This window comes from Larus michahellis, chromosome 12, assembly GCF_964199755.1.
Source record: "Larus michahellis chromosome 12, bLarMic1.1, whole genome shotgun sequence".
Taxonomy (NCBI): Eukaryota; Metazoa; Chordata; class Aves; order Charadriiformes; family Laridae; genus Larus; species Larus michahellis.
This window is the reverse complement of record NC_133907.1, coordinates 11,547,606-11,565,089: the sequence shown is the minus strand read 5'-3', so window position 1 is coordinate 11,565,089 and position 17,484 is coordinate 11,547,606. Positions and strand designations below refer to the sequence as shown.

Below are 17,484 nucleotides of genomic sequence, written 5' to 3'. Positions count from 1 at the left end.
AAAATCTTCCCAGGTACGGTCTTCTTTCTTGGGAAGGATCTTCCCAGGCATTATCTTCTTCTTTTGTTTCTTCTTTGTTCCCCCTTAGGGGCACTTATTTTCCCCTTTTCTGTTTGCTGAATGAGCGTGGTCCAGCCCCCCTTGCTGAGGACAGCCTCGGCTCAGGCTTCTCCCTTCTCCCAGGTGAGGTGTAGCTTGGTTTGGGTGGAGAGACGAGTGTCATAGTCATACGTGTTTAGCGTGATCTCTATAATCTTCATTAGCATATGCAGGGTGTGCGCTTTCATATGCATTTCATGGATAATGAAGCTAAGGTCGCTTATTGGACACAATGGCCTCGAGAACTGAGAACTAGCGAGCTCACCACACGAGTGGCAGAACAATCCTGTCTTCACAAGACAGTTCTCCCACACTTTCAGGTGCCAGAAGTGTTGGCCTTACCAGTTCCTTGAAGGCCGGTCCTGCATTATTTATTTCCTTGCGAGCGTTTGAGGCATTCCACTGAAGGCTTGGAGGACCTTCTGCCCCTCGGCAGGGAATTTCCAGCCCGTCTCTTAGACCCTGCCGGCATTCCCGCTGCTGGCAGCGGCCCTGGGCCCTGGTCGCCACTCGGGGCGAGCCGTGGAGGGGGCAGCGCAGGCTGCGGGGGGCTTTGGGGAGAGGGAGCTGGTGCAGGGGTGCGGTGGGCGCAGGGTGTCGGGGTGCGGGGAGCCGTGGGTGCCGGCAGAGTGGCGAGGGGGGGCGATGCTGTGCGGGCCGGGGGTGCAGGATGCGGGGAGCGGCGGGGGGCCGGGGCTGCGGGCACGGGGCTGCCCCCGGGCGCTCGGGAGCCGCGGCCCCGCCCGCTCCTTCATTAGCCGCGGCTCAGTAGCGGCGGCCGGGGCGTGGTGTCCTCCTCGTGGAGGTGGTCGGGGAGCGCTGCCGGCCAGGGGGGATGCGTGCAGCTGCGGAGCCCGAGCCCGAGCCCGAGCCCGAGCCCGGAGCCCGCTCCCGATGCCGGTGTGAGTCGGTGTCAGGATGGGTCGTCGTCGGGGCGCGGCCGTGCTGCTCCTGGCGGTGGATAGAGCTGCCCGGGCGTGAGTCGAGCTATAGGGTGGCCGGGGGGGGCTGTGGGGTGCCGGGCTGTGGAGGGGCCGCTCCCCGGGGTGCGGAGGCGGGGGGCGATGCGGGGTCCCCTCTCTGTGTGGCTGTGTCGGGGCTGTGCGTGTGTGTCCGGTGGGTGTGGGCTGGCGGAGCCGAGCTGCCCGTGCCCCCCCGGGTGTCCGTGCCCTGGGCTCCGGGCCGGGGGTGCCGGTGCTGGGGTGCCCCGGCTGCCCCCGCACGGGCTCCCTGCCCCGGCGGAGCGGCGCTTTGGGGCTCTCCGCAAAGGGCGGCGGGGCTGGGCAGGGGCGAGGGACAGCATGAGGTTGGTGTGTGTCCTGCGGGGAAGGGGCAGCTCGCCGTGCCTGGGTGGCAGCGGCACGGTGGTGGCCGTGGTGTGCCCAGGTGAGCCCGGGGGGGAGGTGGGCTCTATCCCCCGAGGTGTGGGCGCTGACGCCGACCCCGTGGGTGGCTGGCAGGGCTGCTGGCATCGGGCACCGCCTGCTCCAGCGTTTACCAAGGCTTGTGGGACTGCGTCCTCCAGCTGGGGGAAGACATGGCCACGTACGAGGAGGCGGATGGTGTGGAGCTGCAGGGCTTGCACCGAGTCTGTGGGTGAGTACGGCCCCACGCCGCGACCCCCTGCCTGTTCCACCCCGTGGGGACAGTCCCCGGAGGGGGGCGGGTTGGGGGTTTATCCGTGGTGCACGGCCAGCGTGGCTTTTTGGCCTTGCCCCTGTGGTGGGTGCTGCTGTCTGACCTCTTCTCTTCCAGCACTCCTGGATCCCACCGGTGTGTGCAGACACACACGTGCTCCCCACCTTGCTCTGACTGAGCCCTTCCCTTCCTCCCAAAGCCACAGTGCTGGCAGTGTCCCACATTTGCTGTCCCCTGTTGGGAGTGCACCGCTTCCTGCTGATAAAATTGCCTGAGCTTGTATATCTTGTATTAATATCGTCATTAATACTGTTTCTTTAGTGTTATTGTCAATTCTTTGGTCTTATCCTATTAAATCTATTTATATTTCAACCCTTGTGTTTCCCTGCTTTCCCCAATTCCCCTTCCTGGGTGGGGAGGCTCATCGGGTTATAGAATAATTGTCTAAACAACACTAAGTTTTTATGGCTTTTCTCAAACCACAGTAAGATTGTAAAGGGGAGCTGGGGAAGCTTCTCTATGGCTTAAAACTCCCCTTTTCTCCCAGCTCAGTTCCAAGCTGGAGTTGACTTGGTGGCTCCTCACTAATTGTCCTGCGAGAGCCGAGGAGGCAGGAAGGACCCCGCTGTGAGCACAGCTGGAGGATTTCCAGCTCCCTGCAGTAAACCGGCCTTGGGGGGCAGCCAGAATGGAGGCATCCAGAAGAGGGGCAGATCCCCCGGCCCTTGCGCGGCTGCCACCGTCAGTGGCTGCACCAGCAAAGTGGGGAGGATGCAGCGTCGCGGCAGCATCGCTTTGCTCCAGGTTGTTCTTGTGCGCCCATTGCTCAGGTATTTGTCTCTTCTCAACGTTATTTGAGACAGCAACGAGAGCAACTGAACGCTTTAATGAAGTCACTGGGGTGATGACTGCATGGTTAAAATTGTTGTTCCTGAATGTTGTTGTTCCTGAAGATATAGCCAATACTGAAAAAGGAATGTTAAGGAAATTTAGATATGATGTTTTTATTTTTTTAATAGATGACATAAATTTAGGGTTACTATAATTCATATGCATTATTATTTAATGCAATAGCTCTATGTTGTAGTTTTGTTTTGTCAGAAATGAAGGTGTAAATGACTGAAGCTTGCTAACAAATGTTGAAACCTTCTTCTTGCTGGGACAACTCCTCAACAAAATGATACAAGCCCGGGAGAAGACGACAAGTGGGGCTGCACCCCCTAAACCGTGGGGACCATTTGAAAACGGACCGTTTGAAAAGCATGGATTAACAAGGAGCTCCTGGACAAGCTCAAAAGCAAAAAGGAGGCGTACAGAGGGTGGAAGCAAGGACGGGTTGACTGGGTGGAATCCAGAGAAACTGTCCGAGTGGGCAGGAACCAGATTAGGCAAGCTAAAGCCCAGACAGAATTAAATCTGGTTAGGGACATCAAGGGTGACAAGAAAAACTTCTCTAAGTACGTCACGGGCAAAGGCCAGAGTAGGGAAGGTGTGGGCCCTCTCCAGAAGGAAACAGGCGACCTGGTCACCCAGGATCTGGAGAAGGCTGAGGTACTCAATGATTTTTTTCGCCTCTTTCTTCACCAGCAAGGGCTCCAACCACACCGCCCAAGCTGCAGAATGCCAAGGCAGGATCTACGAGAATGAAGAAGCGCCTGCTGTAGGAGTAGATCAGGTCTGAGACCATCTGAGGAACCTGATGGTGCATAAGTCCATGGGACGTGATGAAATCCATCCCCGGCTCCTGAGGGAGCTGGCGGATGAAGTCGCTGAGCCACTTTCCGTTATATTTGAAAAGTCGTGGCAGTCGGGTGAAGTTCCCGCTGACTGGAAGAGGGGACACATAACCCCCATTTTCAAAAAGGGAAAAGAGGAAGACCCGGGCGTCGTGGTTTGGCCTCAGACAGCAACAAAGAGCCACGTGCTGCTCTCTTGGGCTTTCCCAATATGGGAAGAATCAGAAGAAAAAGGCAAAACTCTTGGGTTGAGACAAAGGCAGTTTAACAGAACAGCAAAGGGAACAAGAAAACAACAACAATAACACGGATAGAGGAGTATACAAACACGATTACCGGACCGCCGCTCACTGCCCGCTCACCAACCCGGCCCGGGACGCCCCCGCCCCCTCCAAGCGGCGACTTCCTGCTGCCTCCCCCGGCAGCTCGGAGTGGGCATGGCTCCCATGGGATAGAATACCTGTGTCCCTGCCGGAGCGTGGGGAGAATTAATCCTCTCCCCACAGGAACCAGGACACCTGTGCCTGACACAGACCTTGTGCCCTGAACCTTCTGCCTTGAACCCACAGCCCAGCGCTTCCTGCTTGATCCCAACCTTTCCACCCCGAGCCCTTCTGCCATGCGCCTGGTGCCTTGAGACCACGCCCCAGCGAGCGTTTCCCGCCTCAACCTTTGGACACACCGCAGCCCTCCCGCCCTGCCTGTGCCCATCACCGTTATTTCTTTGCCTGCTGCCATAGCATTGTGAGAAAAATTCCCCAACATTCCCCATGGATCTGCAGTCCATGAATGCTGCTGCCTTCCAGGCTGGAGCCGTGGGAGCTGAGCCCTGCCAGCGGAGCAGCACCGAGCCCAAAGGCCACCTGCACCGAGTAAGGAGCTTCGGGGCACCCAGGCACACGTGGGGCCAGGGGCTGGGGGGGGTGGGGGGGGGGGGCGGGGTGCTGGGTGTATGCCCGTGGCCCTGCAGGGCAGGGAGCAGGGCTGCTCACCCCTGCCCTCTCTGTGCCATCAGATCCAGAAGACCATGAGAATCACCAAAATGATGAAGATGCAGAAGAACAGGAGCCTCCAGCTGCAGGCACTGGGGTGTCAGCGCTGGTGGGTGCTGGTGGCCAAGGAGCTGCCCAGGTCCAGCCAGCTCCTGCTGGGGCTGTGGCCACGGCTCTCCCTGGCCGGCGAGAGGGGCAGGGGTGTGGAGAGCCCTGTCCCACGGGTCCACTCGGCTGGGCAGGGCAGGACCAATGCACTTTTCTGCTTGCCTCTTGTCTTAGGATGTTAGAACTTGCACTGGAGGCTGTGGAGGAGACTGTGAAGATGGAGGAAGACATGGAGATCGAGCAGGTGGAGGAAAGTGAAGAGATGGAGGTGGATGTGGAGGAGGAGGAGGCGATGGATGTGGACGTGCCATCAGGAGGACAGGCACGTGCTCGCCATGCACTGCCCGCAGGGAGGGAGGGTCTCCTGCCACTGGGCTGGGGCTGGGGCTGGGGTGAGTGGTCCCCGCTGCAGGGACCCCGCGCACGATGCCCTCGTGCTTTGTTAGTTGTTAATAGTTTTGTTAGTTGTTAATAGTTTTGTTAGTTAATATTTGTAAGAGTTGTTAATAGTTGTTAGGAGTTGTAGGTAGTTGTGTTGTTGTTAATAAAGAGTTGTATTCGTGTTTTTCATGTGTTGTGGTGGGGTGCGGGGAGCCGTGGGTGCCGGCAGAGTGGCGAGGGGGGGCGATGCTGTGCGGGCCGGGGGTGCAGGATGCGGGGAGCGGCGGGGGGCCGGGGCTGCGGGCACGGGGCTGCCCCCGGGCGCTCGGGAGCCGCGGCCCCGCCCGCCCCCTCATTAGCCGCAGGTCATTAGCCCCTCATTAGCGGTGGTCCGGGCCGGGCGCCCTCCCCGCGGAGGGGGTCGGGGAGCGCTGCCGGCCATGGGGGTTGCGGCCAGCTGCGGAGCCGGAGCCCGCTCCCGATGCCGGTGTGAGGGGACGGGGACCGGGACGCGGCCGTGGGGTTCCTGGCCGGGGGTAAGGCTGTCCGGGCGTGGGTCGAGCTATGGGGTGGCCGGGGGGGGCTGTGGGGTGCCGGGCTGTGGAGGGGCCGCTCCCCGGGGTGCGGAGGCGGGGGGCGATGCGGGGTCCCCTCTCTGTGTGGCTGTGTCGGGGCTGTGCGTGTGTGTCCGGTGGGTGTGGGCTGGCGGAGCCGAGCTGCCCGTGCCCCCCCGGGTGTCCGTGCCCTGGGCTCCGGGCCGGGGGTGCCGGTGCTGGGGTGCCCCGGCTGCCCCCGCACGGGCTCCCTGCCCCGGCGGAGCGGCGCTTTGGGGCTCTCCGCAAAGGGCGGCGGGGCTGGGCAGGGGCGAGGGACAGCATGAGGTTGGTGTGTGTCCTGCGGGGAAGGGGCAGCTCGCCGTGCCTGGGTGGCAGCGGCACGGTGGTGGCCGTGGTGTGCCCAGGTGAGCCCGGGGGGGAGGTGGGCTCTGTCCCCCGAGGTGTGGGCGCTGACGCCGACCCCGTGGGTGGCTGGCCGGGCTGCTGGCATCGGGCACCGCCTGCGCCAGCGTTTACCAAGGCTTGTGGGACTGCGTCCTCCAGCTGGGGGAAGACATGGCCACGTACGAGGAGGCGGATGGTGTGGAGCTGCAGGGCTTGCACCGAGTCTGTGGGTGAGTACGGCCCCACGCCGCGACCCCCTTGCCTGTTCCACCCCGTGGGGACAGTCCCCGGAGGGGGGCGGGTTGGGCGTTTATCCGTGGTGCACGGCCAGCGTGGCTTTTTGGCCTTGCCCCTGTGGTGGGTGCTGCTGTCTGACCTCTTCTCTTCCAGCACTCCTGGATCCCACCGGTGTGTGCAGACACACACGTGCTCCCCACCTTGCTCTGATTTCATACCGATCTGCTGAGCTCCTTTCCTCGCTCCCTCCGTCTGTCTGGGGTGCCTGGCTCCAGCAGGATTTCGCATCCCTGGCCCTTAGCATCTCGTCAGGGCCCATGGACTTATGGATGTCCAGTTTGGCCGAGTGGTCTCTAACCTGATCTTCCCCTACTGGGGAAAACTCTTCCTCTCTCCAGACTGCCCCCCTTGCCTCCAGGGCCTGGGATTCGTGCGGGTTGGCTTTAGCAGTGAAGGCTGAAGCAAAGAAGGCATTCGGTAGCTCTGCCTTCTCTGTGTCTTCCACCACTAGGGCGCCCATCTCATTCGTTAGTGGGCCTACGTTTTCCCTAGTCTTCCTTTTGCTGTTGATATACTGAAAGAACCTCTTGTTCTCTTTAACCGTGGTGGCCAAGACGAGTTCTGCTTGAGCTTTGGCCCTTCTGATTTTCGCCCTGCATAGCTTTACTACGTCTTGGTATTTTTCATAAGTAGCCAACCCCCTTTTCCAAGGATCATAAACTTTCTTTTTTTTCTCTGATGGCCAGCCTAAGCTCTCTATTTAGTCAGGCTGGTCTTCTTCCCTGTCTGCTTGTTTTCTGGGACTTGGGGATGGCCTTCTCCTGAGCTTTTAGGAGTTCCTCCTTGAAGTAAGACCAGCCTTCCTGGGCACCTTTGCCCTTCTGGACTGTCCCCCAAGGGACACTCTCAACCATGCTCTTAAGAAGGCCAAAGTTCGCCCTTCGGAAATCTTCGGGAACCGCTCTCGGGAAACGTCTAAATTATCCCTGGCACCCTCAGAGACACCCCACTCCCACAAGGAGTCAGACAAGGAGTCAGACAGCCGAAGGTGGGGGGGTTGAGACAGGAGGCAGCTTTCAACCACTTTTAAGCTGTGCTCCTGAAGCGGTGTTTGTGAAGATGGTTATGGGCTTGGAGGGGCTTGGTTTGTGGATTTTTTTTTTTTGCCTTAAGTGTATTACCCTTCAGGGTAACGCTTTCTGTGGCAGCTGGAAACAGTCCTTCTTGTACACCAAACCCAACCCCGTATTTGGAAGGGGCATTTCGGCTGCTGCAACGTGTGTTTTCTTCCCTGGGTGACACTTGGCCCCAAGCATACAGAGTCTTTCACTTTGGCACATTCTTGTCCCCCTGGCTGAAAGATTCTGTGTTTTCACGGGTTGAATGCTTCCTCAGCCCACCACAGGCCATAATGACTGTGCCTTTACAGACCACTTCCCTTGCTCACTGCTTTCAGATTTGAGCATCGAAGCCATGGAGGGAGCAGGAGAGCAGCAGCTGGATGTAGAGCACAACCTGTTTAAGCAGCGGTTGGATAAAGGTGGCAATCGCGTGACTCCAGGGGCCGAGAGACACGGTAAGATGCTCTTCTGCCTTTCTTGGGTGGATGCTCTGGTCGTCCTGCCATCACTGTGTGCCTGGTTTGGCTTTCACGGGAACAAGGGACAGCTGACGAGCATTTAAACACCTTAAAGGTGTTTAAAACTGAAACACCTTAAGGTTAAATCTTAAACACATTTAAGGCATGCAAGTCTATGAAATGTGCAGATCAGTCCGACTGCTTTTATACTGGCTACTTTTGCGGGGCAAATCTTTGCCTAGTCCCTCTGAAATCATGACAAGGACTCATGGATGCATTTCAGGAATAAAGCTCCCAAGTTAATGGTCTTTTACGACTAGAAAGGAAGCAGCTGTTCTGGCCAAACTTGGCTTTGGTTGTATCTTTAAATCACAGCGGGCTGACAAATGGCATGACCTGGTTAGAGGAAAGAGCCTCTCCCCAGGGAAGGTTCCGGCGACTCAAGCCTTTAAGCCTAAACGTGCCCCTTACTGCAGGCACTTTGTGTGTGTTCATGCATACCTGAGAAATATATTGTAGCTGACTTATCGGTTACAAGTTGTAGGAAGTGGCCCTTGGCTACGTGACCCTCTCCTCTACCCTTTCTACCTGTTATGGCTCACCCTTGCTCTTCGATACAAACCAGAAAGGATTCTGGCAAAGTGTTGCAGTCTAACAGGAATACTGTCCTGACTTCTCCTTTCCAAAACATGATCTCCTGGCTCCCTTTTCTGGGAGACAGCGTCATTCTGTGTGTCAGCATAAAGGGAATTTGTTGGTTTGTGTCACTTGGATGTAGCTTTCTGTTGTTGAAGCTGAAAGGCTAAACTAAGGCAAGAGCTGAATGAGGGGGAGGTACGAGGATTTCTCCCGTTGTCGCGGGAGTGTGGTGATAGTGCTCTCGCTGCTGTGTCCCTTGGCAGCCTTTCTCTATTCACAGGTTGTGGCATTGCAAATTTAATGCCTGGGGACAAGAAGTATTTAAAATGTTGCGTAACGGGTCCTGTATCAGTCACAACGTCCTGACTGGGTCTACTTTAGACCCAGGATGCAGCAGCAGCCGGCCCGCTCAGGCTTTCGTGCTTCCCGGGGTGACACAGGGGACGCCCGCACCGTGATGGAAGGGGAAGGATGAGCACTCTCACTAGGGAACTAATTCTCTTTTGTTTGCTTGCAAGTGCCCGACTTAAGGGCTGTAAGTTATGCAAGCTCATGACTTGAGTGGCGAATAAGTGAATTCCCAGGACAGAGGAGGCTGGGGGGCAAAGGGGGCTGAGCCCCGTTTGTCGTGTTTCCTCCTGAGCCCATGAAATAGCGCTTTATTCCCGGGGTCCCTTGCCCTGGAACTCGGAAGCTTTCCCTCCCGCCCCGGCTTCCCCGTTCCCTGCTGGCGGCCCGGGCCCTTCGCGCCGCCCGTCGGGGAGGACAAGGTCCGGGAGCTCCCCCCGGCCACGTCGGGGTTTCGCCCCGGGCCGGGCCCCCGCTCCCGCGGCAGCCCAGGCCGAAGCCGGAGCCTCCGGCAGAGGCTCCGGCGCTGCCGCCGCCTTCCCCGGGCGACGGCCCGTCCCCGCGGCCCCGGCTCTCGCCCGCCGTCTCGGGGCCCCCCGACACGCGGCTCGCGGGGACCGTTTCCCCCCGCTCCCGCCCCCAGCGTCGGCCGGGGCCGGTAACGGTCTCCGAGCGGAGCCGGCCGGAGCGAACCGCGGCCGGAGCGGCCTCTTCCCCCGCGGCAGCCCCGCAGCCCGCAGGAAAGCGCCGCCGCAGAGCGGCCCCGAGCGAGCCCGTCCCTCCCGCCCCGCGGCTCCCGGCGGCGCCCGTCAGGCGGCGGAGCCCGGCCGGCGAGCGGGGGCATGGCGGCGCCGGGCCCGGCCTCCCTGCAGCGCCGGCTGCAGAGCTCGCAGGAGGCGCGGCACCGGCAAGCGGTGCTGGTGCGGAAGCTGCAGGCGAAGGTGAGGAGCGGGGGCGCCTGCCCGGGGGGAGCTCCCCGAGGCCGGGCCGGGGTGCCCGCGCCGTCGGCGGACGGGACTCGGCGGCGGAGCCCTCGGGGGGCGAAGGCGCGGCCCCGGCGGGGTCCTGCCCGGGCCCTGCCCTGCGCTGCCGCGGGCGGGACGGCGCCGAGCCCGGAGCTCGGGGGAGGGAGGGAGGGAGGGAGGGAGGCCCCGGGAGCCGCCCCGTCCCGTCCCGTCCCGTCCCGTCCGCGGTCACCCCCGAGCCGCTCGCCGGGGCTTGGCCGGGCTCGGGGGAAGCGAAGCTTCCCGGTCCCGAAGGGACTCGGTGTTGTAGCGGCAGCGCCGTGGCGCGGGCTGAGCTCGGGCTGCGGAGAGCGAGAGAAAAGCCGGTGCCGGAGGAGCCGGGTCCGTCCCCGGCTGCAGTCGCTCATCTTCATGCCGTGTCTGCGCCCAGGTCCTGCAGTACCGGACCCGCTGCCGAGAGCTGGAGCAGCAGCTGGAAGCAGGAGCGGTGAGTGCGCAGGGCGCGAACTGAAGAGAGCGGCCGGAGCGTTCGGGAGTGAAAAAGCTCCCCGGGCCATGACAGGGGAAAGCAAGATTGTGCTCGCGGAGGGTTTCAAGAAGCGCTGCGAGTTTGCCCGCCCGTGTTCTGCCCAGTTGCCGCTCTTAGAGCAGCCAGCAGTCCCAGAAATGCAGGATTGGAGTTGTGTGCGGGAGTGCTTTATTGGCGGGGAACGTTTTGTCCTGGGTCTCGGGCGAGGGCTTTGCTGCCTGTTCTAGGGCTGTCTCTGAAATGGAATGGGTGGACAGACAGTGTTTTGGAAGGCGAGAATGCTGGCGTCGGGCAGAGAGAGCTGTCTCTGTGCTTTTCGTTCTGCTTCCCGGCTAAAGCAGATCTAGGAAAGAAAGGGTGGGAGCGTAGGAGAGCATTCCTGGGCTTCAGGTGGAAGAATTGGACTAACTATTTGCTTTCTTCTTCAGGGATGCCTCCCAGGCAGGTGGGAAGGCACAGAGGCCCTGGAGAAAGCCCTGCTTCAGGTGAAAGAGGAGCAGCAAAGGTACAAGGAAGAAGCGTTCCCTCCTACTCAGTATCCTGGATGCTCACGGCAGGGAGGGAAAACCTGTCAGTGGTAGTCAGTCTCCGCAAGGGAAGTGTTGGGGCAAGCCCTTTGGAAAGGAGAGAGGTGCACCACCTGTTCTGTGGGGCAGTAATAGTGGTGTGTGCTGAATGCTTCTGTTTGGAGCGGGGCGTTCCTGTGGGTGAGCTCCAAGGGTCCCTTTCCAGCCTAAACGCTGCCCTGGTGCAGTAGGTGAGGGACTGGGGGCAACGCTAGAGAAAGGTGATGCGTCCAGTGATGAGGCAGCACGAAGGGGAGGCCCAGCCGTGGGCATCGTCCGAGTTGAAGAGGAAGGAGAAACCCAACCTGTAGGTGGAAATGGAAGGCTTAAAGCAAGGAGAAGCAAATGAGTTGGCCATCAGCGAGAGATCTTAGTTCACCCTAGAAAGCGGTTTTCCTGCCTCTCAGTTTGAGAAGAAAGTCAGTGTTGGGGGAGCCGGGAAATCCCGGGGATGGTGCTTGTGGATAGGGGTTGTTCAGTGACCTCATGGCTGTTCCTCCCTTTCCAAGGTGCGAGGATCTGGCCGAAGCGAACAGTCTGCTGCGGGAGCACCTGGAGAAAGCGGACGAGGTGAATTCAGCCCTCAAAGAAGATGTTGGAAAGCTGACGGTGGATTGGATGAGGGCGCGGGAGGAGCTGGAAGCGAAGGAGCGCGAATGGCGCCAGGAACGTGAGGTGAGGCTCAGCTGCGGGAATGTCAGAGGTGGTGCCAGCGTGGCATGAGAACGCATTTTGTTTCTGGCCCAGAGAACTTGCTGTGAGAAGGTTGTGGCTCTGCTGAGGATGTGTTGGTGTTGACGAGCAGAAGAGAGGGGTTGTCGCGGATGGAGCGATAGACTTCACCCCTAAGAGAGAAGCAGCAATATATTTATTGATATAAACCAATGATTTGACCAAGTCGACAGTAGATGCGACAGTTTTAAGGGGGTGCTATAGCAAGGTCCACTTGTTTTTTTCCTGCACAGAGGACGGGGTCAGAGAGAGCTGTCAGGGAGACCCTCCCGTTGAGTCAAGGTTCAGAAAGGACCCCTGGCTTTCTAAAGGCCTTCTGAGAGAGGAGTCTGGGTGCGGCTGGACCCAATCCTAGTCGCAGACTTGGTCAATGGTTTATGGCTAAAGGATTATATGTGCACAAGCAATGCTTTCTATCACAGAATGTCAAAGTTCAGCATGCTATAAAGCAATTTAGCGAGGATCTGTTGCAGCCAGGAATCTCTTAACCTGGAGGAGTAATCCTGAGCAGCGTCCCTGCTCACGGGGAGATCCTGGCCGCAGCCCGCTGCCGAGCAGGAGAGCTCCAAATGCCCTTGGGCTCTTGACTATTTATGGGGGGAAGATGACGACTTCCAGTCGTATTTGCACATTGACCACAGTACCAGGATTGCGGTGAGGTGGGCGCATTGCTCACGTCACCCCTTGGCTGTTGTGGTGTTATGCGTCTCCCTGAGACCCCCTGTGAGCCCCGGATGCCGCCATCACGACGAGATGCGCCCATGCTGACCTCCAGGGGTGGTTATCGCTTGGGCAGGGTTATGGGAGCCAAAGATCAAGTTGGTGCGTGGGAGGGGGAGCTCAGCGTGGCAGGGGTGGGAGGTGGAGGAGTGTCTGCAAATCGTGGTGATGGAAGAGGCCCACCTGCTGTGGCCGTGCTGCTCGGTCCTAAAGGCAAATGCTTGCTGCTGCTGGACGCTGTAGGGCAGTGACACAGGAGCGCTCGTCTTTTTGATGGTTCTTAAATCTCCGTCTAGAGCCGTGAGAGCAGAGAGGTCTGTGTGTTTTGAGATTCAGAGTAGCCAAGGGAAGGACAAGACAGGCCTCCGTCACCGCTAGCAAATGGGACAGTGGTCTTGGAGGGGCTTGTCTTTGTCTTCCTCCACCAAGAGTGTGAGACAGCTCTGCAAGGCGAGGTGCTGACTCGGGGTCAGCTTGCTTTGCTGATGTCCCCTCCCGCAGGAGAAGGGTGGATGTTGCCTTCTTTGAAGGCAGGTGGCAGGTCTGCTGGGGCTGCTTCTGCGGTGCCTCTTCAGTCCTTGGTGCCCTGTCGGAATAGTTATTCAAGGAGAGCTGGCGATGGTGGTTGTGCTCTCTGCCAGCGGAAAGACTCGTACAGTGATGGCGGAGGCTGAACTGGCATTTCTTTTTGTCTTTGCATCTTTAGCTCTATGAGAACTACTTCAGGGGTGACCGTGACCGTCTGCTCGGGCTGTGGCATCAGATGGTCACCTTCCGCCGTCATTTCCTGGAAATGAAGGCTGCCACGAACCGGTGAGTAGAAGTTGAGGCCCCATCTCTTGCAGCAAAAATGTACCTTCCCTTCACACCTCTCTGAGGTTCCTTTCTCAGAGTTGCCTTCTACACAAACAAGAGCAGCGTAGCCGTGATAGTGTCTGCTGCTGGTGTCAGCAAGCGATTTCAAACTCTGGGTTACTGTCAGCCGTTTATCTTCCTGGATTATGAACCTTCCTTAATGCGTCGAGCGTGCCTTGGTTCTTGTGTTCTTTGTGCTTTTTCTGTTACGCCGTTTTAGGCTTATTCTTCCTCCACCTTCCTGAAAAGTTTATTATGTGGCTGTTGTCGTGAGCCTCTGAGCAGTCGCTCGCCAAGGTGTGTCCTGACCCCAGAGTGTCAGGGGAATGATTTGTCCCCAGCCGAGATGTCATCTTTCCTGCCAGCTTTTCCTCTTTGCGCGATTACGTGCGTGAGAAGCGAGTCAGCTGATAGAGCTGGTGGTGTGAACGTTGGCTCTTCCTTTGTTCTTCTGCAGAGATTTGTCAGAGCTGAAGGCAGAGCAAATGAGGCTTTCTGGGTCTGTAATGGCAAACTGCTCCCGTCTAAACTGCAGCGTGATGTCCTTCCAAGCCAAGGGGGAGCTGGAGAAGAAGGAGCTTCAGGACAGGTAAAGGTGTTTTAAACTTTGCTGTTACCACCGTTCTCTTCTGGGGCTGCCTCTTGCGTTCATAGATGGGCTGTGTTCGCATTGCAAACACGCCCGTTCTGCACAGCCTTGTTTCTGTCCCGAGTCAAACGGTTGCCTTCAACAGAAAGGACGGCAAAAATCGTCTGACTGCCAGAAGCTCCTCTGGGTAAGACCAGACTGGCAAAGAGGTGGCGTATTCCAGTGCTTTTGCTGTGAACTGGTTCTTGGTGAGCAAGCGAGAGCAGCCTAAAGAGAGCTCTGTCTCTGGTACAGCCCTTTTGCTCCCCGGGGCGGTGCTAGAGGAGTTGGCAGGAATTTGCCCAGCACCATCCTAAGCACTGTAGCACCTCTGTGCTGACAGTTCCTTGCCAGACTGAGTGCAGAAGGCCTTTGGGGCAAGAGGGGCCATTTTGCAACATGCAGCGTATTAACCTGGACCCTCCTGTGATCCCGTGATCATTGGAGTGGACATTCATAGCCGTCTCCCCAGAGAGCTTGCAGGGCCTTTGATTCATTCACTGCAGAAGGCAAAAGTAATTGTGGGAGTCGTAGTCTGGACTTTCAAAGTCTGTTTTAGCCCAAGAAGAACTTGTGCAAGGCTTGTATCCAACGTATGAAAGAGGAGAGAGAGAACTAAGAGGCAGGAAGCTGTTGCGAGTACCTGAACGTTTTGGAAACGTTCTGTGATGTCTGGAAGCTTGATTTACTTTCTCAATGACGAACGTTTCATCCATGAGAAAGAGTGATGCAGCTCTAGTCAGGAAATGCCGGTGGTGTTTAGGTGTAGGTACAAAGCCGTTGGAAGTCGTTCCAACTGCCATAGCTGGGACACAGTATGTGCTCCTGGTTTTGGAAAGGAGAATGTTTTTACGTTGACAAGTTGTTTGTCTTTCCCCTTCTCACAGACTGAAGGACTTAGTGGCACTTGAAGAGAAACACTGCTTGTTACAGCATGAGTTGTTAGTTGCGAGAGAGGCGCTGGAGGAATCGCACCTTGAGAGGGATGTGCTGAAGGAAGAGAAGCATGAGCTTAGAGTGGCCCTGGAGAAGGTATGGTCACCTTGTGGTAGCAAGACCAGCACAGATGCTTTTTTCGTGTCAGTAGACGCCAGGGAACGTGCTGTTCTCCTCCTTGGGAAATGGTGATGAGACCACGCAGGCTCTTTGGGGTAGTTTGTCGGCACGTGCTTATTGGGAGCGCTGACCTGGGAGTATGTCAGCGAGACGCAGGGGATGTGGAGTTGCTGCTCGAAGGCAGGGATTTCCCTGCCCTTGTTGTCATGTTGTTCTTTTGTCTCTTCAGGCCGAGCAGTCGGTGGCAGAGCTGACAGGGGCTCAGAATGAGCTGAGTGCTGAACTTGCCGATCTACGTGTTGCAACAGCAAACATGAGCTGTATCAATGAAGCTCTTGCTTTGGACAAAGTGCAACTGAACAAACTTGTGCTGCAGGTGAGCAGAGTTGCCAAAGGTCTTGGCAGGTGTTTGTCTCCAGCTGCTGCTTCTTCTCAGACTTCTTGCCTTCTGAGAGTGTGACTGACTGAATATGGAAGGGTTCCTTTTTCTGTCCAAGCCCAACCTTCATAGGAAGTCTAGCAAGAGCGCCACAGATGCTGTTTCTGGCAGGGGAAGACAGGGACAATCGTAGACTCGTAGAATTGTCTAGGTTGGAAGGGACCTTTAAAATCATTGAGCCCAAACACGAACCTAACACTGCCAAAACCCCACTAACCCATGTCCCTGAGCGCCACGTCTACCCGTCTTTGAAGACCGTGTTGCTCCCTTTCCATTCTCCTACTGTTGCTTAAATGCAGTGTCCTCCTTCTTCTTGGGAAATGGTGATGAGACCACGCAGGCTCTTTGGGGTAGTTTGTCCGCACGTGCTTATTGGGCGCGCTGAGCTGGGAGTATGTCAGCGAGACGCAGGGGATGTGGATTTGCTGCTCTCCTCTTCTTCAGAGTAAGTCTTGCTGTATTTAATTTCCTCTGTGCTTCTGTGATTGCAGCTGGAGGAAGAGAATGACGCTCTCTTGTGTAAAGTGGATGAGATGGAGAGAGCAAAGATCTCTGCCCAGGAGAAGCTGAGCTTGTGTAGAAGAACAACCAAAGAGCTCTGTGCAGAGAAAGCCCACCTGGAGCAGCTGCTGAAGAAAGCAGAGGAGCAACAAGAGGAGCTGTGGGTAGAGCTGGGGGTCCTGGCAGAGGAGAAGGAAGAAGCCCAAGAGAAACTCCTTGAGGTGAGACCAAAGACCTGGTGCTTCTGGGTGGGCATGTGGCTGCTTGGCTGGGTGAAGCTGTGCGTGTTGGCCTCCTTTTTGGCTTCTGGTAAGTTGCAGAGAGAGGACTGCATCCACGACTCTACTGTTCTCCCATGTGGCAAAAGCATCAAACTGTGTAGCTCTGGAGCCTTTGTCTGGGGCAAAAGCCAGGGCTGCACGCAAGGACTCTCACTGCATTTTGTCCCGCTTTCAGGTTTCCCGCCAGCAAGAGTCGTCTCGCAGTGGCCTGGAGCAGTTGCGCCAGGAGTCCTCTCGCCAAGGGCACGCACTGGCCGAGGTGTGCGCAGAGAAGGAATTGCTGGTGCGGGAGAAGGCTGCCCTGGAGGTGCGACTGGCAGCCATGGAGCGGGAGAGACAAGGCCTTTCGGAGCAGCTGGCAGAGGCCAGGTAAGGGCAGGGAGGAGACCCTGGGCAGGACGTTCTTTAATGTCTGTAATGGTAAAGGTGACAGTGGTTACATGGGGATTGATTGCATCCTCTGTGCTTTTCACATGTTTTCGCTTCCATGGACAGAAAACGGAAGAATTTCAAGCAAAAAAAAACAAAGTCTACCTTGATTTGAAGGTTATTTTTCTGACAGCTGAAGCTGGCCAAGCTGTCCTGAGCGTTGAGCTCATGTTTATGCCCCCTTACGTGTTCCTCTGTGACGTCCACAGCAAGCCGAGTGGGCTCTCAATGGAGCCATGGTTAAACCACACATAATTAAACTAAGCTAACTCGTGTTAGTATGGTGCAGGAGCTAGAGCTGGTGACACCAGCAGCAGGGAAACCTCTCTTGAATTGTCGCCAGCCTTCAGGGGTTCCTGCCCATCACTGATGTCTGTTAAAATGGACATAGTTACTTTGGCCTGCCAGAGACTGGTGTAATCGGGACTGTGTGCTTGTTCTCCTCCTTGAAGATACACCCTCCGTTGTCCATCCAAGTTTTGCTTGCTGGCAGAGGCTTGGTGGGCGCAGCTACCCGTGTGTCGTGGATCAGACCCCAGCAAGTGAAGATTTGGCTATTGCAGTCCAATTTGGCTGGGCTTTCTGTGCCCTGCCAGGTGACACGGGAAGCCTGGCCATTCCCTCGCAGGGGCCCGCATTGCTATTTTAAAGGGCAGAAATAGGCTCTCTGTGCAGGAGTTTCCACGCGAGCCTTTTTCCGTAGGCAGGGGTAGGGATCTTGCACCACTTCTTCCTGGAACAACTCCCTGTTGGGTGTCAGGAGCAAGCAGCTCCTTTCTCTCTGTATTCACGCTTTGCAGGTCAGGGAAGGAGACCGTGGAATGCAGGCTGTTGGAGGCTCAGCAGCACTTGTCTGAGCTGGAGATCACCAGGAGTCATCTTGAAACCCAGCTTCACGCGGTGGCGCAGGCCAAGGAGGTGATCCAAGGTGAGAGCCTCCCGTTTCTGGTGACCCCGTGCCCGGGGAAGGTGGTATGAAAGCAGCTCTGTGTCCGCAGTGCTTCTGAGGAGTGAAGGAGCTGGAGACAGACCCCTCCTCCACGGAAACTCAAAGGGCGTAAGGTCAGTAAAGTCAGAGCCGCTGT

The 17,484-nt window shown here is 57.4% G+C and overlaps 1 protein-coding gene across 1 annotated transcript; it reads left to right on the top strand.

The window, feature by feature from the left end:
- The first annotated feature begins 9,199 nt into the window (after window positions 1–9,199).
- On the top strand, window positions 9,200–17,381 carry LOC141750194 (uncharacterized). Its single transcript, XM_074604889.1, has 11 exons — window positions 9,200–9,639; window positions 10,094–10,150; window positions 10,621–10,697; window positions 11,268–11,433; window positions 12,917–13,023; window positions 13,523–13,654; window positions 14,581–14,725; window positions 14,979–15,125; window positions 15,680–15,910; window positions 16,146–16,339; window positions 17,200–17,381. The coding sequence occupies exons 1-11, from the start codon at window positions 9,541–9,543 to the stop codon at window positions 17,375–17,377; spliced, it is 1,533 nt and encodes a 510-aa protein (XP_074460990.1). The 5' UTR covers window positions 9,200–9,540; the 3' UTR covers window positions 17,378–17,381.
- Window positions 17,382–17,484: the final 103 nt, after the last annotated feature.